This window comes from Oratosquilla oratoria, chromosome 19, assembly GCF_046742065.1.
Source record: "Oratosquilla oratoria isolate Oo_2021 chromosome 19, ASM4674206v1, whole genome shotgun sequence".
NCBI lineage: Eukaryota > Metazoa > Arthropoda > Malacostraca > Stomatopoda > Squillidae > Oratosquilla > Oratosquilla oratoria.
The window spans coordinates 65,193,538-65,218,537 of record NC_134795.1 but is presented as its reverse complement, the minus strand read 5'-3'; the positions used below and the strand labels follow the sequence as shown (position 1 = coordinate 65,218,537).

At 42.6% G+C, this 25,000-nt stretch overlaps 1 protein-coding gene across 6 annotated transcripts in view; it reads left to right on the top strand.

The window, feature by feature from the left end:
• Nucleotides 1–25,000, top strand: part of LOC143035964 (glutamate-gated chloride channel-like) — a 632,887-nt gene that overhangs the window by 433,789 nt on the left and 174,098 nt on the right. For all 6 annotated transcript variants that reach the window (XM_076203237.1, XM_076203238.1, XM_076203236.1 and 3 more), the window contains one exon: nt 11,359–11,447. In XM_076203237.1, coding sequence (XP_076059352.1) covers nt 11,392–11,447 — 56 coding nt within the window. In that variant the 5' untranslated portion in view covers nt 11,359–11,391. The remainder of the gene's footprint in view (nt 1–11,358; nt 11,448–25,000) is intronic.

Genomic DNA, 25,000 nt, shown 5'->3' with positions numbered 1-25,000 from the left:
GTGTTCGCTGAAACTCTTTACAAAGGATTACAAAGGCGGAGCATGCCGACAGGAGACCTTTTGGTCCATAACTAGGTCGGATGCGAAAAAAAAAACATGATAATGATAAATAAACAAATATATGAATAAACAGAAACTACAATAATGTAAATAATAAATAAAATACATAAATGGATAGGTATAGTTAAATAATAAACAAACAGGTAAATAGTAAGTAATGATAAATTGACATATAAATGATAATAAATGAGAACAAAGGAAATAATAATAAACAAAGAGACAAATAATAACAAAACAAATCAACTTTTCGTTGTTTTAAGAGAAGAAAGGATAATTGCATGCAGGATTCGAACCTACTGCTCTCAGCCACCCGTAAGATCACTTTATGCATGCGGATCGTCATCTTATTACACCACTGCTGTATCAATAGGGACGACAGGTAGTAAGAGACATGGAACTGCCTAGTGTAGGCCTTATGGTTTCTTGCAGTCTCCTCTATTCTTATATTCTTATGTTAAAAGATCTTGGCCCAGTCCAATGAAATTCAACTTTATTATTACTGAGAGGTTCTCGATTAATTACTTAAATTAAGTTAATTACTTAAATGAGCTCGATTAATTACTTAAGTTAATTACTTAAGTGAGCTCGATTAATTACTTAAGTTAATCACTCAAGTGAGCTCGATTAATTTATTAAGTTAATTACTTAAGTGAGCTCGATTGATACTTAAGTTAATTGCTTAAGTCATCTCGATTAAATACTTAAGTTAACTTAAGTTAATTACTTAAGTCATCTCGATTAATTACTTAAGTCAAATTATGTTCATTACTAAAACCATCTCGATTAATTACTTAAGTTAACTTAATTACTTAAGCCATCTCGATTAATGACTTAAGTCAACTTAAGTTAATTACCGAAGTCGTCTCGATTAATTACTTAAATAAACTTAAGTTAATTACTCAAGTCATCTCGATTAATTACTTTAGTTAAATTATGTTAATTACTAAAACCATCTCGATTAATTACTTAAGTTAACTTAATTACTCAAGCCATCTCGATTAATGACTTAATTAAGTCAACTTAAGTTAATTACCGAAGTCGTCTCGATTAATTACTTAATTAAACTTGAGTTAATTACTTAAGTCATCTCGATTAATTACTTAAGTTAAATTATGTTAATTACTAAAACCATCTCGATTAATTACTTAAGTTAACTTAATTACTTAAGCCATCTCGATTAATGACTTAAGTCAACTTAAGTTAATTACCGAAGTCGTCTCGATTAATTACTTAAGTAAACTTAAGTTAATTACTTAAGTCGTCTGGAACGGCTCCATTCTCGGGGCTGTTGGGAACCGTACTTGTGACTCTCGTCCTCGCCAATGCCGATAATTCAATTTCAAGAGAAGAAAACGGAATAGGGGCCCCCACGGCCAGCCAACAGCTGATCACCACTTCGATTTTACTTTATCCTATTTTGTTTTATTTCATTTTATCTTATTTTATTTTATCTTTTAGTTATGTGTATATGTAAATATACGTGTATGTATGCATTTATGTATGTATGTACAGTATGTATGAATATATGTATGTATGTACGTATGTATGTACAGTATGTACGCATTTATGTATGTGTGTGTATGGATGTATGGATGTACGGTATGTATGCATTTATGTATGTGTGTGTATGTGTGTTTGTGTGTGCACGCATTTGTGTGTGTGTATGTGTGTATGTGCATGTGTGCACGTATGTGTGTGTGTGTGTGTGTGTGTGTGTGTGCGTGTGTGTGTGTGTGTGTGCGTGTGCATGTGCATGTCTGCACATACATGTGTGTGTAAAAAAAATCGACACACAAATGTGCCCCTCCACAGGACTCTAGAACATAGAACATAAGAATGAAGGAGACTGCAAGAGACCATAAGGCCTACACTAGGCAGTTCCATGTCCATGACCACCTGTCCGGAGGTCGGATCCCTCCGTCTTTTCTCCCTCTCTTTCCCCCTTCCTCCTTCCCCTCCCCCTTCCTCTTCTCCTTCCCCTTCCTCTCGGCATTTCACCCTTACTCTCTTCCATTTCTCTTTCTCTTTTTTTCATTTCCCCGTCCCCTTCCCCTTCCTCTTCCTCTTCCCCTTCTTCATGCCCACCCCTTCCCCTTCTCCCACACTCTCCACGCCCTCCCCTTCTCTTCTTTCCCATTTCCCTTCCCCCCTCCCATTTCCCCCTCCCCTTTTCCCTCTCTCTCCCTCTCCACACCCTTCCCCTCCTCCCTTCCCTCTCCCACTCCCCTTCCCCCTCCCCTCTTCCTATCCCTCTCCCTCTCCCCCTACCTCCCCCTCTTCTCCTACCTTCTCCTCTCCTCACCTTCCCCCTCCCCCTCTTCCTCCCCTTCCCTCTCCCTCTTCCTCCCGTCCCCTTTCCTCTATCCCACACCGTCTCCCCCTCCTCTCCCTCTCCCTTTCCCCCTCCCTCTCCCTTCCCCCTCCTCCTTCCTATCCTTCTCCCTCTCCTCCTCCTCCTCCCCCTCTCCCTCCCCTCCCCTCTCCCTCTTCGCCCCCTCCCCCTCTTCCTCCCTTCCCCGTCTTTCCCGGAAACCTTCTTGCGGAAGAGTCTGCTTCCCCGCGGCGAGCCTCCGGGGTACAGTTCGATTCCAAGTTTCAAGGCTTTTAAGTGTCTCTTGGTGTAGTGGGCTAAGGCTCTGTGATGGTGATCTTACGGGTGGCCGATAGCAGTGGGTTCGAATCCTGCATGCGAGTCATAATATAATCGTATGTATATATATATATATATATATATATATATATATATATATATATATTAAATAAAGTTATAATTTAGGGCAATTTAGGGTAATTGACACAACTGTCTGGGGTAACGAAATTTTTTGCTGTGTAAGCACTGGGAGTACATCTTGCCGAGGTCATGCAAGAGCTGATTCCCTCGGCAATTGCTCGCCCAATAGCCGTCGCTCGGCCCTCGCCCCGGCGCGGCGCCTGATGCATGCCCCCCTCGCTCCTCCATGACCAGCATCCAATTCAACCAAGCTAAGATACTAGATGGCACTATAAATTGTACCCATGTGTTGAGGGTGCTAGTATACGTGTGTTTTGTGTGCGTGTAAGTGTGCGTCTGGGTGTGCCTGCAGTGTGTGTACAGTGTGTATATATATATATATATATATATATATATATATATATATATATATATATATATATACGTATGAATAATGTGTGTGTTAGTGTGGCTGTGTGTATATGTGAGTGTGTGGTGTGTGTGTGCGTGTGTATGTATGTACGGCTGTGTGTGTGTATGCGTGTGTATATATATGTGTGTATGTGTGTGTATTGTTGCAAGAGAATACTCATATATCTTTATACTAACCCTTGAGCCTTGAATTATTCAGTCTATACTTGTGCTTGCATACTTGCGTGCTCATGGTGCAAAGTGACACATGGTGGTAGGCTCCAACAGACGCCTCTTGTGTGATTTGGCCCTCGGTTTATTGAATCTGACCTCCGGATACCTGCTACCGGCCACCTGCTCCGTCGCCGTTGTTCCTTTGGTGGCAAGCGACGGACTAGGCCCGACTGCCGAGCCGATAAGTTGAAACAAATTGAAAAGAAGAATCAACAGAAGCATTTATCTTCACGCCTCCAACCAATTTAGTCCATAACCTACAGTATGCGTGTGTGCATGTGTGGATGTGGGCGTCAGTGTGCGTGTGTGTGTAATGTGTATGTGTGTGTGTGTGTGTGTGTGTGTGTGTATGTGTGTGCGTGCGTGCGTGTGTGTGTTTGTGTGTATGTGTGTGTGTGCTCGTGTGTACGTATGGTTATGTGTATATGAGTATGTGTAGCTGTGTGTGTGTGTGTATGTGTGTATGTATGTTTGCGTGTGTGTATGTGAGTGTATGTATGCGTGTGTGTACGTGTGTATGTATGTATGCGTGGGTATGTATGTGTGGCTGTGTGTGTGTGTATGTGTGTATGTGTGTTTGTGTGTGCACACGCGCATTTGTGCGTGCGTGCATGCGCGCGTGTTTGTGCATGTGTATGTGTGTATGCATGTGCGTATGTATGTGTGTGTGTGTATATGTGTGTGTGTGTGTGTGTGTATGTGCACGAATGTGTGTGCGTGTTTGTGTGTGTCTGTGTGAATGTATGTGTGTACATTTGTGTAAAACAGCAGCTAAGAAGCGCTGGCATGCCTGTACCTCTATCGGTCTGTCTTGTGTGTATGTATGTGTACTTTTCGTGTTCATGCGTGCGTGTGCGTGTGCGTGCGTTCACGAACGCTCGTGTAATCTGACGCCTTTTAGGTGCCAGAAGGTCGGATCGTAAGAGAAGGCTGGACACCATTGCCAGAGAACGAAACCGTTTCACAACACTGAGTGAGGGATGAGGGATGACGAGGAGGGGGAGGAGGAAGAGGAGGAGGAGGAGGACGAGAAGGAGGAGGAGGAAGAGGACGAGGAGGAGAAAAATGACAAGGAGGAGGAGGAAGAGGACGAGGAGGAGGAAAATAACAAGGACAAGGAGGAGTAGGAGGAAGAGGACAAGGAGGAGCACGAGGAAGAGGAGGAAGTAAGGCTGGGTTGGTGGTAAATGTGTGGCTATCCTACAGGAAAAGAGGTGTTGAGAAGGTTGGTGAAGAGAGAGAGATAAAGAGGAAGAGAGAGAGAAATGAAGAGGGAAAGAGGGGGATCATTCCTGATGTTTTCGTCCCCTTGCAAAACAAGGCATTGGGGTCCGTATTAATCTAAAAAAATAGTAAATAATAATAATAATAATAATAATAATAATAATAATAATGACAATGATGATAATAATAATAATGAAATAAAATAAAATAAATAGATTTTGGTACATTAATACATTGAGCTGCAATGCTACTGTGAGGGTGCCAAGGAGATTAATAGAATAGTCTAGCGGCACTCATGGTAGAGTGCCATCAGGTATGGAAGGGGTCAGTCGACTTTTTTTATTATTTATTTTGTATCAATTTTTATTATTATTACTATTACTTATTATTATTATTATTGTTATTATTATTGTTGTTACTTTTATTGTTGTTGTTATTATCCTATTATTTTATTCATTTATTTATTAATTTATCTATTCATTTATTTATTTTATTTATTTATTTATTTATTATTATATATTTTTTTTTTCTGAAGAAACTTCACGATAGTTCATCAAATCACCTAGTGGTAGGGAACAATGCCACACATTCTACCCGGTGCACTGTCAAACAAAATTAGTATTTTCTACATATTTTTCCTGTACATCATAAAGAAGTACTATATAACAAAATCACAATATTCTCGCTTGTAAATTGATGTCCTTGTTTGTAAGGTTACATCGCCATTACATCAAGTTAGTGTACTACAATGTTTTATGACTTCAAAAAGTGTTGCATATTCATTTAACTATTTTAATCAGAAGCACCATAAATTTTACAGAATTTTTTTTTTTATTAATTTTTGTAGTGGGGAGGGAGAATTATTACTATACATTGGGGACACATAGTACACAGGCAACGCGCCTGTAAGTCACACACGTGCCAAGAAACTGTAGGTCATGTATAGGACACAGGGATGCGACTCAAAGGAGACACAAAGATATTCGTAATGATATGGTATAACGTCACAAACTCCCCCTATCAGAAGGCTAGAACGGTGCCCCTCACAGAGGACTTTGTAGCATGGAATTCAATAAATCATGCCCTTGGTTCAACTTCGCCGGTGGCAGGGTTCGAACAGCCATCCCCTCGACCTTGCTGTTCGAATCCTGTAATTGGATGATTTTCTTCCAGAATGACGTCAAACGAATTTATGCAGCAGACGTTTGGCTACTATTGTCACAGTATTAAGATTAGTTTAAAATCGTCTCGTCTAACCCCTTTTGGTAATTTATTCTTACTGTCGCCAGGTGATTCTATTCAGCTTGGGAATAGAACCACCCGAGTTTGAGGGGTTAGGACACAAATCCCGCAGGTTAGGAAGGCACAAACCCGGTAACAGCAAATAGTCAAGTCCAAGACACAGGAATCCAGGTCACATAGAGGTCAGTCGAACAAGAGAGAGAGAGAGAGAGAGAGAGAGAGAGAGAGAGGAGATAGGGAGAGGGAGAGAAGAACAGAAAAGGAAAGAGGGGCGATGGAGAGAGGGGGAGGAGGAGTTGAGAGAGGGAGAGAATGAGAGAGAGAAAGGGGGCGAGGGTGAGATAGAGAAGGGAGGAGGCGGAGAGTGGGAGGGAGAAAGAGAAAAGGGGAAAGAGAGAGAGGGAAGGGGGCAAGGGTGAGATAGAGAAGGGGGAGGCGGAGAGTGGGAGGGGGAGAGGGTGAGGGAGAGAGAGAAGGGGCGGGATGAAAGAGTGAGTGATGAGATGGGGAGAGAGAAGAGAGAAAGAATGGCTTAGAGAAGGTGTGGGAGATACTTCCTCACCCTCGCCACACACGCCCACACGCCCACACTCCCCCCACAGAGTAGACACTAAGGCCAAGCCGGGGACACGCGCGAGCCCCCCCTCCCCCCCTGGCGGCAGTTTAATCAAAGTCATTAACTCAGATTAGCTCTGGCGTCGTGAAATTGGCCAGTGTCATCCAATTGTGCACGGGCAGTGCACCAGGGGGCTGTCTGTGTGTGTGCGCGCGTTTGCGCGCGTGTATAGAGTATGTACATGTGTGTGTATGTGTGCATATGTGTGTGTGGTTTTATTTTGCGTCATACATTGGGCGTCGTGTTGAGAGGATGGAGGCGAGGTGTGTGTGTGTGTGTGATTTTATTTTGTGTCATGCATTGGGCATTATGTTGGGAAGGTGGAGGTGAGGTGTGTGTGTGTGTGTGTGTGTGTGTGTGTGTGTGTGTGTGTGTGTGTATGTGTGTGTGTGCGCTTGCGCGCGTGTACAGAGTATGTGCATGTGTGTATGTGTGCATACGTGTGTGTGTGGTTTTGTTTTGTGTCATGCATTGGGCGTTATGTTGGGAGGGTGGAGGTGAGGTGTGTGTGTGTGTGTGTGTGCGCGCGCGCAAAGGAACGAGAATCTTCCGAAACGGCGCTATGGATCATATATTTTGTTCTGGCGAACGGCTCACGATCTGGAAAAGGTACCAAGAGATCGGGGCCGGCCCTGTCCAACTCCGGTATTCGTTCTTGAGCGTAACAGAAGCGTGGTATGACAACGAGATTACCTAGTACTGTAGTAAGATAATCATCTTCATGTCAGCCCTTGTAGTGGGCGTGTACAAAATATATTATGTTTATGATATTATATAATGTGTTGTAATTGTAACACTATGTAAATATGCATAAGTATGTATCACTGTATGGAACCATCTAACGAGTCCCTGCTAATGGATTTGTATTCCCGCGCGATTAAGCGAAAAAATGTATAATATTGATAAAAAAAAATTCTGCCCCTCTTGGGATTAGACTGTCGATCGGTCGGAGTGGCCATCTGCAAGACTTTTACCTTATTTGGTCATGTGTCTGTTTGTTTTCTGAGGTATGGATTTTAATTGAACAAAATTAGGTTTAAGAAGGAAATAGGCAAGAACTGGTTTCAAAGGATTACAAAGGTGGAGCAAGCCGACAGGAGACCTTTTGGTCCATATCTAGGTCGGATGCGTGGTTAACGAATGGAATAGACTCAGTAACCATGTAGTGACCACTGAATCTATTGTTTTAAGGGAAGGTTAGGTAACGCGTGTGTACGTATGTACGTATGTCTGTGTGTGCGTGCGTGGAAGTGTGTGTGCATATGTAGGTGTGTGTGCACAGATGTTAGAAGAGGAGACAGCCAACGATGGAAAAGAAGGAAAGGAAGGAATGAGGGCGAATCGAAGAAGGAGGGGAAGAATTCGTAAGTCTTCTATTCCTAAGTATTTCGTGGTTGCCATGGAAACCCGTTCTTAGCCGCGTAGCATCGTGAATCTTGAATATAAGACGACCACACCTCGAGATCTTTAGAGACAGGTCTCGAGGTCTCGACAACGCTAGGTGTGGGAGACTGTATAGGCTCGAGACTGATGCTGCCCCGCTGTGGAGCCTTTGTGTCGACTTCGTGTTTCGCAATCCGAGACCTAATGTACAGTCCACCTGGACAATGCGTATATCTTTGTCGCAGTTTTTTTTTTTTTTTTGGGGGGGGAAGGGCGGTCCAAACACATTGGGCAAAGGTGATGACGTGGGTCGCAGGTGAGTGACTCATGGGGAGAGCTCCTGGCCAATTAACCTTGCATTCAGTCAACCTCTCCAACATGGTGACGTCATCAAAAGGTTCTCCTTACGTAGATATAAACTCGCTATGCCTTGCTGCATTGTTTCTGACTCGGGTCAGTGGGCGGGAGGCGGGGATGAACCTTCATCCACGAGAAGCTAAGATGAGATGGAGGAAAGGGGAGTGGAGTGGGAGTGGAATGGGTGGGAGTGGGTGCATGCCGTTCGACAAAGGATTTACAAAGGAGGAGCATGCCGACAGGAGACCTTTTGGTCCATAAATAGGTCGGATGCGAAAAATTTAAGCTTATTCTTGACTAGTTTCGGTACAAGCTTTATCAAAATAAAAACAAGCTTGTAGCGAAACTAGTCAAGAATAAACTCGGATTAAGACTCCAGTCCTTCCTCTTCCCATCTACTTCATATATATATATATATGTATATATATATATATATATATATATATATATATATATATATTATATATATATATATATATATATATATATATATATATATATATATACATACACATATACATTTACACTGGTTTCCAGTGATCAATTATTATATTTTTTCAACCACAAATCACTTTTAATTCCATTCTATCGCAGACGAGACTGAAGAATCGCTCGATGGAGGCATTCGTTGGAAATTGAAACGTGGACGAGCCGAGGATTCGAACCCAGCTAACCCGTAACAAAGTTACAGTGACTTAAACCATTGCGCTATCTCTCTTGATAGCGCATTGGTTTAAGTCACTGTAACTTTGTTACGGGTTAGCTGGGTTCGAATCCTCGGCTCGTCCACGTTTCAATTTCCAACGAATGCCTCCATCGAGCGATTCTTCAGTCTCGACTGCGATGGCATGGAATTAAAAGTGATTTGTGGTTGAAAAAGATATATATATATATATATATATATATATATTTATATGTGTATATATATATATATATATATATATATATATATATGTACATATATATATATATATGTATGTGTGTGTGTGTGTGTGTGTGTGTGTGTGTGTGTGTGTGTGTGTGTGTGTGTGTGTGTGCGCGCGCGCGTATCAATTAGTATATTCTTATCAAAACCACTTTTAAGAATAGAATGATCAACTCTTGAAAATATTTTTATTCTGGTAAGCACATTAACAACTTTATCATTCTACGTATGTTGATTAAACCTTGAAGTAGTCAATGAGAAGAAAAAAGTCACTGAAATTATATGAGCTCAATCGTGATTGATTTCTCTGATAATTTTTCCGTAAGTGTTCAAATTATTCACTTTTATACTCGGAGCCTAATAAAAGATCTTAAAAGCTTAATTTCTTCACTTAGAAGCCATTTCATTCAGCCGCGAGTGAGCCCTTAACTGCTCGTGGCGCCCCTACGGAACAGAGTGACGTGACGTCATATGACTGTTGGAGAACTCCATTCAAAGAAGAATAATCCACCTATAATTTCTTCCGTCCCTATATTGTGGTGTACTTCATGAATTTCTCCTTTACCTCTTTCATGACTCCACGTTTGGCCCACTTCAGTTCGAGTCAAGTTCCCGCGCGCAGCATCGGCTGCCATATGTATGATGCACCACACCATTCGTATTATAGAATATAGAGTCACTGCTGTATTACCCGTTCTCTTTTACCCTGAGTAATAATAAAAGCAGAAAACATGATCAAACCACTTCGCAGAATCCGGGGGTAACTCATGTACAATTACAGTACATATATATATATATATATATATATATATATATATATATATATATATATATATATACATGTATATGTACAACACTGAATGGGTCCCAGTGATTAGAGATACATTTTAACAACCACAATGCACTTTAATTCCAAGCCATCAACATCGGGAGACCCAATGGGGCCACATGCGGAAATTGAAATGTGGTACTGCCGAGGACTCGAATTCAGCGATCACATGACATGTGCCGTAGTTATATATATATATATATATATATATATATATATATATATATACATAATCAAGACTTCGTGTACCCACTACCGCCTCATGACGCCTCCGTTAGCGTCATCGTACCGAAGTTGCATTCTCCCGCAAGTACATAAACACTCTTACCTTATGACTAACTCACCGATGCAACAACTCCCGCAGGTGACCTCCCTGTGTGAAGATGCATCTCACCGTGATAGAGAAAGGAGATGCGATCCTAACGGACTCATTTCCCCGTCCTCATCACATCTCGCCGCATAAGTTCATTTCATTCTCTGATCGACAGCGGTCCCGGGCTGTTTGTATTCAGGGCTAGCTGTGACCATAATCACCTTTATTGATTTCCAAACACTCGTTTCCCCGGTCCACGCGCCTTTGTGTGTGTGTGTGCTTTTTTTCTGGAAGTTCCTATTGACGCATAATAGGGTATATCTACGTTTTTTTCTTCTTTAACTGTGATTGTACCGAGCGAGGGAGATGTGGGGAAGAGAGAAAAGGGATGAAGGTGTGTGATCGTGTGTATGTGTGTGTGTGTGTGTGTTCACCTTGGTCTTTGGATCACGTGCTGGACTCGTGATCGACAGCTATTTCCCTTCTGGAAGAGAGCGCAGAGCTCGTATGACCGATCTATGGGTAATGCTGTGACCTTACACGCACACACACACACAACTCCCCGCCCACGAGAGTTGGAGTAACGACCCGAAGCGCAGCGATACTGAAATTATTTCAGCCCCGGGCGGGATTCGAACCCGGACCGCCGTAGTGACCGTCGGGGACTCTAAACCGCGCCACCGAGTCGTGTGTGTGTGTGTGTGTGTGTGTGTGTGTGTGTGTGTGTGTGTGTGTGTGTGTGTGTGTGTGTGTGTGTTTTATTATCCTTATACTCTTGCCTGTCGTTTTACAATGCGAGTACATGCATAAATCTGTCTCCCTGTGGGATGACTTTGCATCCATGTGGCAAGAAAAAAAGACCAATATCTTTGCATAAAGAAATAAGATTTCCTATATAACTCCAATCCATATAAATAGGACAACACTGAATTGATGTTAGACTAATCCCTAAGGTTATACAATATTCCTTTCTAAAAACTAACGCGTCCCAATTTTCCTCCTCGCCGAATATCGACTTCCACGAAGAGCTGACATATCTGTTTCCTTCCTCCAGGGTATCTTGTGGCCGAGGCTGTACCCCACCAGGATGTTCCTCCGTGTTGCAACCCTGTTCTCTGCCTGTTTCATCCTCGCGTCTCTGGGGTAAGTACTCACCCTTTCTGTCTTAACTTGAGCCCTGAGTGTCACTCAAGTCTCAGCTCTCCCTCAGATTGTACAAGATGGTACGAATGTCTTGTTACCCCTACCAATAGAGGTACAGGTGTTACAGTAATACAAAATACATGTCCTGGATTCAGGCTGTTTGTACGGGCACATGAGCGTGTGCGTTATTCAGGCAAGAAGAGCATAACGGGTGATGTGCGACATGACGTCACCGAAAGATTCGGCCAATCAGCTCCTCCGAAGATGACAACACCGCGATGGGAACATTTTGTTCCAGTGTTCTTATTTTGTTCTTTTGTTCTTACAGTAAATAAACTGAATCCTGGACGTGTAATTTGTATTACTGTAATACTTTTACCTCTATTGGTAGGGCTAACAAGACATTCGAACCAAACTGTGCAATGAAGATCTTGAGACCTTCATCTCGAACCAGAGAACAAAAGTCCAATTTTTGTGTGTGTTTTGATCTCTTGAATCTACGGTATCCCTCCTGACCTTCCCAGAAGGGTTTGTATCTTAACTTTTAATCCCTTCGGACCATATTCTAAATGAAAATTCGGTGCCCCCAGACGTAACAAGCAAATATAATCCTTATTTCCTCCCAGCATAAGGCTGATCATTTTAGTGTACTATTTCAGTCCCTTAAGAATTCGTTTAAGAATATGATCTTTATTTCCTGATGTCATGCCTGGGTTGTTCTTCTAAACCTCGTAAGAGATCAAAGAATGATTGTTTTCTGTCTTCATGGTCCCTAAGCGTGTACCATAGAAAGACCTCAGACTCTGTGACTCAGTCACATATGGACGGGACCCCATGTGTCTAGAATTTCCTACCTAATCCAGGTATCTGCTTCTGTCACCTCACTGAATTCGCTGAAACCTAGACGCTCACTTGCTTACTTAACTTTGATTGCTTACTTTGAATCACCACAAATATTTTTTCTTTCATACACCTTTCTACTACACCCTTATGTTTGGTTCTTAGTTTGCATTTTTTCTAGTGTGCCTTTTCTCATTTTGTTTCCGTCGTTCCTTGCCCTGAACACTTTAAACAAATAGTGGGTTCTTTCAACGTGCCTTATCCTTTCAACGTGCCTATCCTAACGACAAATTTGTTACACATATAATAACTCAAGATTTCCTGAAAAGTAAATTGCAACAATTTCTGCGCCTTCAACAGTGCCCCATAAGCCAGGGTAACGTAACCCGTCTCAGCGGTCATTGTAGTCTCCCTAGACAACTTCGAAAAAAAAAGTAGAACCAGAAAGAAAGAAAAAAAAATGTCGGCCATTAAAAGTCTTGATAGACCAATGATGAAAAGGGACATGAATAGTCGTACATCCAGCAACGTCAGAAAGTAATGCAGCTTACATTCGCCACAAAAATTAGGCGATTTCATTGAAATACTGAAATCGAAACAGGATTTCATTTGGTAGACAGTGTCACCGTTTTTTTTTTCTTTTCTTTTTTTCAAAGAAACAAGTCTCGTTATGGGAGGAGAACTGGCCTCCTGTTTCAAGGTACAGGATGATAGGAGGCGGTAAGTTTACCCTTTAATTGGTATTTAATTGGAGGTGCTAAGATAAGAGGGAGGGAGTAGGGTGGAGGGAAGTGGAATATGTAGGGAATGGAATGGATGGGAGCGGTTTCTATGCCTTTTCCTTTTTGGCTACCCCCCGTGTAAGGGGGAAAAAGCCTTTGGTATATGTATGTATGTACTTCTTATGCTTGTACTCAGATATGGATTCTTACCGAAAGCCTGGGTTTCTGTATGCAAAGATAGTTTCATAAAGCTAACCAGACGAAAACAATATATAGTTAAGTGATTTTCCAGTTCGCGGAGCCAATAACAGATACCCCCTAGTGACGGTTCTGCGAAGTGAAAGCTAGAGAGAATTATCCCCCCTCCCCCCCTCCCACACACACGCCCATCTTTGGAACCTATTATCACCCTTTCTTCCATCTAGAAGTAATTTTCTTTACTTTCCTTTTTCTAACTTCTCCAACTTATCTGATCTACGAGATTGTTAGGCATAGGAGCCTTTTTCGGAGCTCATAAGGGGAAGGTAAAGACCGCATACCCTTCACGTTATCACGTGTATTTCCTCATAGGTTCTGCACTTATGTACTGATGTTCTTTCGCCTCGTTTAGATCACAATTGTTCTTGTTTGTGGCCACACTCTTGAAACTCTGTAACCCCCTAGGGAGGTCCATGGACCCCAGGTGGGCCCATTGCTCTAACGGGACTCGAACCTACCCACCCACCCGCCCATCCCTCCATGTCCCGCCTCCAAACACGTTGGCGTCCCCCGTCTGCTCACGCCCCCGCCCCGGTTCTCATATCACTGGGCAAATAGCCGCTTCCGACTTCCCGACGACGGACTGTGTACACAAAGGAATTAGTTTTCACATCGCCAACCTCCGATTCTCTGATCCAGATTCCCTTTTGTCTCCGACCTGTCTCTGCAAAAAAAAAAAAAAAAAAAAAAAAAAAAAAAATGCAGCCCCTCCCCCTCCCCACACACACCTCCCTCCCCCCTCCCCCCCAGCTCCCTTCTTCCCCCTTCCCTTCCCTCTTCCTCCCTTCGGCCCATCCCGTTTGTGGACACACCGTTTGCCACGCTTGGTAGTTTGGGGTACCCAACATCTGCTCCCTCTCTTTGAGTGTGGTGGTGGTGAAGGTGGTGGTGGTGGTGATGGTGAAGGAGGTGATGATGGTGAAGGTGGTGGTGGTGGTGGTTGTGATGGTGAAGGAGTTGGTGGTGGTAATGATGGTGAAGGAGGTGATGGTGGTAATGGTGGTGGTGGTAATTATGGTGAAGAAGGTGAAGGTCATGATGGTGGTGGTGGTAACGATGGTGATGGTGATGATGGTGAAGGTGGTGGTGGTAATGATGGTGAAGAAGGTGATGATGGTGAAGAAGGTGATGATGGTGAAGGAGGTGGTGATGGTGGTGGTAGTGATGATGGTGGTGGTAATTATGGTGGTGATGATGGTGAAGAAGGTGATGATAGTGAAGGAGGTGGTGGTGGTGGTGGTGATGATGGTGGTGGTGATGATGATGGTGGTGGTGGTGGTGGTGGTGGTGGTGGTGGTGATGATGATGGTGGTGGTGGTGGTGGTGATGGTGGTGGTGATGATGGTGGTGGTGGTGGTGGTGGTGGTGGTGGTGATGGTGGTGGTGATGTTGAAGGTGATGATGGTGAAGGAGGTGGTGATGGTGGTGGTGATGATGGTGAAAGAGATGATGATGGTGAAGGAGGTGGTGATAGTTGTGGTGGTATTGGTGGTGGTGGTGATGTTTGTCTATTGACTCGTTTCGATAAAATTCATATAAAGTAAATACCTCCATCTGAACCTAATCCAGACGCGGCCATGAAAGCGTGTCTAGGCAAATATGTCTTGGTAGGTACGTCTGTGTAATTACGTCAACTGTGTTTAAGCAAATACGCTTGGGTAAATATACATAGATTTTCCATTTGTGGGACCTTTGTTTTCATCACCGCATCACTCATGTCATTTAACTCACAAAGATTGAGGGGGGCACGACGTCGTGCCGTGGACGGCATGCGGCGAAAAGTCGATACGTGTGAAATGAACCTAAGGGCGTAAAATGCAGCAAAATGGCTACGATAACGCAGCATATATATATATATATATATATATATATATATATATATATATATATATATATATATATATTTGTGTGTGTGTGTGTGTGTGTGTGTGTGTGTGTGTGTGTGTGTGTGTGTGTGTGTGTGTGTGTGTGTGTGTGTGTAAGCAAACGAGCGTAACGCTCCAATTGCAGGCAACTGTACTTGGTGTCCACAGTAACCTTTGATCGTTTCCAACCATCTAAAGTCTTAACGAGCAGACTACCTTTTCTGACCTGTACTTTATTGCTGTCACCTCCTCGTTGCTGTTATTAGAAAAAGAAATGTTCTAATACGCTCTTGAAACGAATTCAAATGATATAATGTGGAGGATAATGAGTTGGTGATTTAATGCCCAGGACGTGAATCGGAGTGACCGATTATGAAGTCCCTCTGTGGGTTCCAAGTACACCTCCCCTCCCCTCTCCCCCCTCCCCCCTCCCCTCTCCCCTCTCCCCCTCCCCTCTCCCCCTCCCCTCTCTCCTCTCTCCACTCCCCTCCACCCCTCCCCTCTCCCCCTCCCCTCTCCCCCTCTCCCCTTCCCCTCTCCCCTCTCTAAACCCTTACCCTCTCCCCCTCCCCTCTCCCCTCTCTAACTCCTTCCCCTCTCCCCTCCCCTCTCCCATCTCTAACCCCTTCCCCTCTCCCCCTCCCCTCTCCCCTCTCTAACCCCTTCCCCTCTCCCCCTTCCGTCTCCCCCTCCACTCTTTCCCCCACCCCTTTCCTCTCCTCCCCTTCCCTCTCCCCCTCCCCTCTCCCCACTCCCCATCTTTCCCCCACTCTCCCCCTCCCCTCTCTCCCCTCCCCTCCCCCTTTCCCTTCCCCCCCTCCCTTCCCCCCTCTCCTCCCCCTCACCCCCCCACTTGGCTCTAAAGTCACAAGATCTAACTGCCCGCACGGACTCGGTATGCCTGTGTGTATTTTCAGGCTCCCGTGCGAGGCTACAATAAACCCTTAATCCGGCCGCATTGAGCGATACCAGAAGAGAAATGGCCACTACCCGCCCGGCCGCCCGCGGGACGCCGCAGAAATCAACAGGTCTCACGCCGCTGTCAAATGCACCGAAATATATTATAAACAGAGCCACACTGCGCTGGGAGACAAGAACATCGCCGCCGAGTCCCCCCTGTGTCAGTCTGCAGCGCGTGGAGAGTTTCGGAAAACGCGTTCGAAGTCCTCAAGAAGAAGAGAAGTTGAGAGCTTCTGCGAAAGCCATCCTTGAGAGCAACGAACTCCTTCGCCTCTGCGACGCTCATTCCGTTTTCTGTTTCAGCTGGTGTTGAGTGATTTCATTCACCTGAATCGGGACAGATGAGGTCGTAAATTAAAATAAAACGCCTTCAACATTTTTTAGGGGGGGGGAGGGAGACACATAGTCACACCCGGTGCGCCCCCCCCCCTTCATTTAATAAATTATTGTGGATTTTTTTTTTTTTTTTTTTTTTTTTCGTAAAAAAAATGCACCACTGACAGCTTCAGCGGAAACAATAGTTGTTACCCCTGAACCAGAACAAACTCATTAAATTAAGAAAATCCGATTAAGAGAAACCTCAGAAGATTAGGTTGTTTCGCTAAATCGAACAAGATCACTTGCCTTAAGCCAGACCAGAATCGTTAAAGAAGAACTGAAATCTTAGAACACAAGAACAGAAGAGACTTCAAGAGACCATAAGGCCTAAACTAGGCAGTTCCATGTCCATCACCACCCATCACCCCCAGCCATAAAGTAACCTAATCTCGTAAAACAAGCAATAGTTTCACTGTTCACTATATGGTTACTAAGTCCATTCCTTTCGTTAACCACGAATGGGATTCCATCTGTAAGCCTCTGAATCACCCAGATTCATCTCACGCAGACTAATGAGATCCCAGGTAGTTTGTCTTTCAGTCCTCAAGAGATCCGCTATGGAAGAAATCTACCACAACATTTTTTCCAAACCTCAGAGGAAGTCTTTGTGGGTCCCCACCCCTCGCCCTCACCCCTTCCTTTTTATGGGGGGAGGGGGGAAGGGGGGAGGGTGAGGAGGGATGCAGTACTCCCTTTCCATTCGAGGACGAGTACCTTTGAGTCTGGGGAGTCAACACAGGAAGTGCTATACAGGTCCCTTGGAGTACTAAAATGATGGTTTAACGTCACAAACTTCCCCTCTTCGGGAGGCTAGGACGGTGCCCCTCACAGAAGACTTCGTAGTGTGGAACTGAATGAACCATGCCCTTGGTTCAACTTCGCCGGTGGTAGGATTCGAATCGCAATCCCCTCGACCTTCGCCGCAAGTAGTGACGCCCTAATCCGCTCGGACAGCGAGCTCACTGAAATGTGAAGGATGTAAAAGTGTATTTTGTATCATTAGAAATACGAAGGACTATGTACTTTAAGTATATATCCTTTGCCATTGTAGTATGTACCCAATAACCAGAGCTTCTATCCTTGGTGACAATTAAGGAGAAGTTGAAGAGATAATTGAAGTTGAAAATGATAAGCATGTTTGCTTTATTGGAGGTCAGTCTACAGTCATGATTGAACGCTGTGTAACTCTGATCCGTCTGGGTGTCACTAAAGCCCTCTAAAAAAAAAAAATATATATATATATATATATATATATATATAAAAATATATTTTTTTTTTTTTTTTTTTTTTTTTTTTTTTTTTTTACAGAAGCCTCTTATACTCTTTAAGAAATTTCGGCCGCGTCTCCTTTTCGGCTCTGTTCTCAAATCCATCAGTACTGATGCATAGAACAGAATGGGTCATCCTTTCAAAATTCGAAAATCAAAATCCAGTAAATGAAGGTTCTTTTATCGAATTCTTATTCAGTTTGTGGATTCAGGGTATGGAGTACAAGACTCGCACAGTAGCTCACAGAAGTACCTTCAAAAGAAACGAACATTCCGTTGGACCTTTGTACCTGTAAGGTGATATTCTTGTATATACATTAACAGTGTTGCCAACAACACCCAACCACGCTTACCAACCTCACAAAAAATGTTAGACAGTATGGTACATATAACTGGGACCAATAGGAAATACCTGTTCGTTTTGTCCCTCCAAAAGGGACATCGGAGAGGAACAGCTCCCTTCCACCCATCCTCAAAACCCAACGCTGCATCTCCGTTTGAAGGTAGAACCTCGATAGGCTGGTACTTGGTCCCCGGGTCGGACCCAAGAACTTTCACTACTCTTGACTACTCCCACCCTCCAGGTTTTTCACATAACACGTGACATCTGCTCTCCTCTTCCTATAACCGATAACATAGTAACGGATTTACGCTAATACTACGCAGACAACAGTTCAAAGCTTCTTCCCAGAGGGCCCAGGAATCGGTGCTGCCCCCTGTCGGGTTGCGAGTGTCCAGTCATTCAAACTAGAAACAGGCCGGACGTCCCTTCACCGCTTTCACTATGCCTCTCCGGATGGTTCTATCATCTGCCAATTCCTTCCAGTCTTCCCTTGGTGCCACCCTCTCCACGTCCTTCCTTACTCCATCCATCCATCTGCACCTGGGTCTATAGATAAATTAATATATAAATGGATAAAGAATTAAATGAATACGTATATAGATATATGAATAGATAAATATACGAAATAATTCAATCCCTTTCACCACATACTAGAAGTAGTTTTAGGGGAAAAAAAGAGAAGGTTAGGAACCAACGTCAGAACGCGTGTATCTGTGGCCGGTAATAGACATTATATCCGTAAAAGTAAACAAATGTGTGGGCTTCTGCAAATACAAGTAGACTTGGGGAAAGACGAGGCATAAGTCTTATGGAGCCGCGATTCACAATAGAGCACGATCATCACATGATGTAAACAAACAAATGTACAGTCGGCTACAAGAGTATTGATCCACGGCTCGGCTTTCACCGTGCAACTATATGTTTTGTTGTTGAGTATCTGGTATAATCTTCTATTTATACAGGAAAATATCGTTTGACTTAAGGTTACTACCATGTAGATAAGTAAATGTCATATTCTTCTTTTACTTGTGGATAGATTTACCAAAGATTTGTTATACTTGTGACTTAGTAAACCATGTAGTGAGCGCTGAAACTACAGGTTGTTTTAAGAAAAGGTTAGATAACTTTATGGATGGGGATGATAGGTGTTAATGGACATGGCACTGCCTATTGTAGGCCTTATGGTCTCTTGCAGTCTCCTCCCTTTTTACGTGCTTATGTTCTTAAGTGTACCTGACTTATTTTCAATTGAACTGAAGATTTTCATTTTCTATCTTTTTCTTCATGTTCATGTGTACAGTTTGGCAAGAATGTTTTGTCAACGGATAACATAACTAAACATTCTCTAATCATTCCCCACCAGATTAGAATAAATAGACTAAAGTACATTACACAGAAGCAAGTGAGGAAAGACACAGTCACTATTACGGTAAAGATGCTAAATATGTCTATTTGAATTAGCATTTCCTCTACAGTACTTGCGCGTTTTCCTGGATTCCATGACATGAAACTGCCTAGTGAAGGCCTCAAGGTCTCTTGCAGTCTCCTTCATTCTTATGTTCTTATGTCCTTGTGTCTGACAATGAAAAAACAGAAAAGAGTTCCAGGTGCAAGACCCGACCCCGTAATGGAAATGGATCTTGGAAAAATGGTACACCCTAAGAGTTATAATCCAGGATTTATACTCTGAAGTCATGACAAATGTCTCCATTAGTACAAAGATTGGACTTATGAAGAAAAAAAAATAGTATACGGGAAATGGAAAGGTCTATGGTGATTCATCATACGAATAAAAATAAATAAAAACGCAAGGTATGTGTTGGATCTAAGCGTAACCTATCTTTCCTATTTCTGTCACCCGAACTGAATAAAATCACCTGGCGTCAGACAAAATATAATCTCTGGGACTTATACTAGGAAGTATGACAAATGTCTCCATTAGTACAAAGATTGGACTTATAAGGAAAAAAATAGTATACGGGAAATGGAAAGGTCTATGGTGATTCATCATACGAATAAAAATAAATGAAGACGCAAGGTATGTGTTGGATCTAAGCGTAACCTGTCTCTCCTATTTTCGTCTCAAAAAATGTAATAAAATCGCCTGGCGTCAGACAGAATATAATCTCTAGGATTCATCACCGCGCGGGTTGTCGATTGCGTCTAAACGATATGGCAGTTAAAACGTCCCTTTGTACAGACTTATTTATATTTACCCAAAATAAGAATCATAAAGTACATTACTATAACAAAGGGAGTTAATGTCCTGGTCGCTAGACAACTTTTAGTTAAAAAAAAAAAGAACGAGATTATAAAATCCATTAAAACAACAAAGGAGTTGATATCCTAATCTCTGGCTCCCTTTTAGTTAAAGAGAGAGAAAGAGAGAGGGAAAAAGAGAGAATCAAGGTTCTCGTTGTCAAGATCCTGTTGACGTTGGAAGGTTTCCTTCAGCTGAATAAAATTGCCTGGCGATGCCCAGAATAGGTACATACATACATACATATACCAAGGCTTTTTCCCCCTTACAAGGGGGGTAGCCAAAAAGAAAAAGGCATAAAATCATTCCCACCCATTCCATCCCTGAATACACTCCACACCCCTCCACCCTCCCTCTTATCTAAGCACCTCCTGAATGACGGGTCATCCCTGCACCTTGTCCACTGCCCTGGGTCAGAAGCAGTGTCGCAAGACACAGCACATCCACAGCAAGGCCGCTTCATTAAATCGGCGACCCCCCCTCTCCGTCCCCCCTTTGCATAAAATGAGAGAATAGGTAATATTCTAAATCTAATGAATGATTATATAAACCTCTGGACACGAACGTTTGCTTTACCTGAATAAAATGGCCTGTCAAGTGACAGAGTATAAAATAAAAAAGATAACACAAAGCCCATTTTACAGTGCAATGGTGAAACAACGTATTAATTCGCTATTTTACAGTGCAATGGTGAAACAACGTATCAATTCCCTATTTTGCAGTGCAATAGTGAAACGACGTGTTAACCCCCTATTTTACAGTGCAATGGTGAAACAACGTATTAATTCCCTATTTTACAGTGCAATAGTGAAACAACGTATCAATTCCCTATTTCACAGTGCAATGGTGAAACAACGTATCAATTCCCTATTTTACAGTCCAATGGTGAAACAACGTATCAATTCCCTATTTTACAGTGCAATGGTGAAACAACGTATCAATTCCCTATTTTGCAGTGCAATGGTGAAACAACGTATCAATTCCCTATTTTACAGTGCAATGGTGAAACAACGTATCAATTCCCTATTTCACAGTGCAATGGTGAAACAACGTATCAATTCCCTATTTTACAGTGCAATGGTGAAACAACGTATGAATTCCCTATTTTACAGTGCAATGGTGAAACAACGTATCAATTCCCTATTTTACAGTGCAGTGGTGAAACAACGTATCAATTCCCTTCTCGATGGAAGGCATTAGACGCGGACCGCGACCCCATCTTATCTCGATCCCGGGCCCTCAATTGAATCAGGCCGTATCACGTTAGCCGTAATCAAGATTACAAAGGTCTCCGTCAGATGAAGACGCAGTTCGACTAAAGGTGCAGCTCGTAGGACGCAACAAAGGAGATTCCCCTTAATGAACTCTACAAAATTAATTTCGAAAAGTGAACCTAGAAGCCGAGGAGAAAAAAATTAGATCTTACTCGATCTGGCTGACTTTGGTCCTAAACAACGTGAACTCTTTAACCCTCCCTACCCTCCCCCACCCCGCCACCTGTCTTTTGGATAGTGGCTAACCTTAGGGAGTTCGTTCTGGTTAATAACAGACGATTCTGTGGGGTCCCGGATAGCTTCAAGGGTGAGGTCCGGACGGGTGATACCCTGAAAAAAAAAAAAAAAAAAAAAAAAAAAAAAAAAAACGCGCGGGCCACTGAGCCTAGCGATGTTGTTGATGTCCCCGATCCATCAGCCTCAATTCGATAACAACCAGCTATTCTATTCGGCTATCGGGACGTCCCTGTGTTCGATAATGGAATCTTTTGTTGTCTTGTAAGAAAGCGAACCCTAGGCTGAGACCAAATTACTACTTTGGCGTAAATATATAGATTTTTTTTTTTTTTAGATATTCCTATTTCTCCGTTAGTGACGTGGAAGTTGTGAGTTGTGTCCGGTGAAAGCGAACCTAGGTAGGAACTATTTCCGGTAAATATGAACCTATATAGACATGTCCGGTAAAAACAAATCTATATAGACATGTCCGGTAAAAACGAACCTATATAGATATATCCGGTAAAAACGAATCTATATAGACATGTCCGGTAAAAACGAATCTATATAGACATGTCCGGTAAAAACGAATCTATATACAGTAGACATGTCCGGTAAAAACGAACCTACATAGTAGATGTGTCCGGTAAAAACGGACCTACATGGAAGTCATCTCCGGTAAAATCGAACCTACAGAAAACATACGTCCGGTAAAAATGAACCTACGAGGATAACGTCTGGTAAAAATTAACCTACGAGGAAAACGTCCGGTAAAACCGAAGCTACATAAAAGGTATGTCCGATAATGATGGACCTACATATAAGATGTGTCCAGTAAATATGAATCTACTTAGAAGACAGGTGCAGTGAAAATAAACCTACATAAGAAACAGAAATACATAAAAGTACATACACCGCGCAACCGTACATTGAGGGCACTGCCCTCTGACCGCGTTTTAAGATAAAATAAAACAGTCGCTCTGAGTAGAAGCAAGGTAAAGAACCAGCACATTTCTATCGTTTCCGCTTCTTTGTGGGTGGTCCGGCAACACAACACACATTTTCTGATATGTATATGTACATGTATGCATATAAAAACGTTCTACCTAAGATACGACTTGGAAAAAATTAGAGCGAGAAAGAGTAAAGCTGGAAGTATATTCCACCATTTTACGATTTCCAGCAGAGAAGCCTTTTGGCTCAATCATCTGATTTTATACTTAAACTTTGATTAAGCGGAGTAAGTCCCAAGCCTGTATAGTCTCCCTCTCCTGCTGGCGGTTGAGTCCCAGTGAAAGGAATATACTATAGGTGGCTTATGGAGCGCTATTTGGAGTGACCTGGTCTTACAGCCCATCTGCCTCTGTGACCTCCACGGAGTCTTCCAAACAGCGCTTCATAAAAATCAGGACTGTTCTAGAAACCCCAGGTGAATGTTAAACGTGTTTTTTAAGTCACACCCTCCCTTTGGCTCGATAGTACACCAGATTAATCTGCTCTTAGGAAAGAAATACTAAATCAACAACAGCAACATTCAGCTCTTCTCTATGAAATCCTTTCAGTAGTCGAAGTAATACTATTTCCTTGTTGGAGTTGTGGATATCTTTATTTTAGAAAAATGAAAATGCATCCTTCCGCGCTAAGCTGTGTCAGTTTCATATATATCTTAGCAGCGGGAGAAAAAATATTTGAAGTGATTAACAAATATTAACAAAACCGACACACCTTTCCAACCGCAAAGAAGCAAGTAGAGAGATAATATATGATCAAATATAGATAAACAAACGAGAAGACAATTACGGTAAACGAATAGATGAATGCATAGATGCCACAAAAGAAGATGAATTGGTAAATAGATAAATATTGAGAGAGCTTCCTCGGGAAGGGGGACTAGGCGAGGAGCGAGGCTGTTTGTCGAGGGAGTCCGGACACAACACGTGGATGTGGGTGACAGATGATCACAAAAAAACAGAGCCACGGGCGTAAAAAACATGGGGAGACGAGGAGGAGACTAGGATGGGGGGGAGGAGAAATGAGGTAATAAACTAAGTAATAAGCAAGGATGGTGTCGGGGGGTCGGAGGGGGAGAACTATCAAAAGAGCAACGACGAGCTTAGTAAGAGCCGCATGGGGTGGGGGGAGGGGGTAAGGGGAAGATGGGGGGGAGTGGAGGTCAGGGGAAGATGGGGGAGGGGGAGGGGGAGGGGAAGAGGAGAGCGGAGGGCATATTGAGATGATTCCGAAAGGACATGGTCGCTCTGGCGAGATTGTCAACAACGATGCCACCGCCAGATGGCTCTGCAAGCGATTGTACAACCACCAGGGAAGCTCTCTCTCCCAACTTCGCGGTGGAGAAAGAAATATTGGTCTCAAACTGTCAGGAAATAGATTTAATTTGGAGGTGGGTAGAAACAACTTCGCCAACAGTGTAGTTAATGAATGGAATAAACTTCCTGCAGAGGTAGTGCAATGTAGTTCTGTTCGAAGCTTTAAGATTCGTTTAGATAAACACCTAAGCAAGATGGTGTAATGCCTGCCTTTAATTTTACATTATCTATTTATTTGTTTGTTATTATTTGTCTGTTTATTATTATTCATTTGATTATTATTTATTATTTATCTGTCCATTTAGTATTATTTACTATTTACCTGTTTGTTTATTATTCAACGTTACCTATTTGTTTATTTATTTTGTTTATTATTATTTATATTATTATTTTTATTTATTTGTATATATTTATTATAATTTTTTCGCATCCGACCTAGTTAGGGACCAAAAGGTCTCCTGTTGGTATGTTCCTCCTTTGTAATCCTTTGTAAAGATAGAAGATTATGGAAGTTTCTGGAGAAGGGAACAACAGCGGTCAGGCCTTTGGTTCCTTGGCCAGCAAGGTAACAATGTGAAGAAGAAACGAGTGTTTGGGCTGTAGTGGTATGTTACTACAGTTGGTAAAGGTTCTCGTCCGCGAGAGAATGGATGGAATAAAGAAAAGTTCAATTCTCTCGGGACTTGTTTATTGGTATTAAAATGCGTGGTATAGGCGAATAAGGTTGCTGCCTTGGCAGCGGAATAGAATCCTTTATGGAAGAAGGGTATAATGTACATTTAGGAGCGCTGCCAACAATTCAGCATACGTATTACAATTCTAACCATACAGAATAATACCAC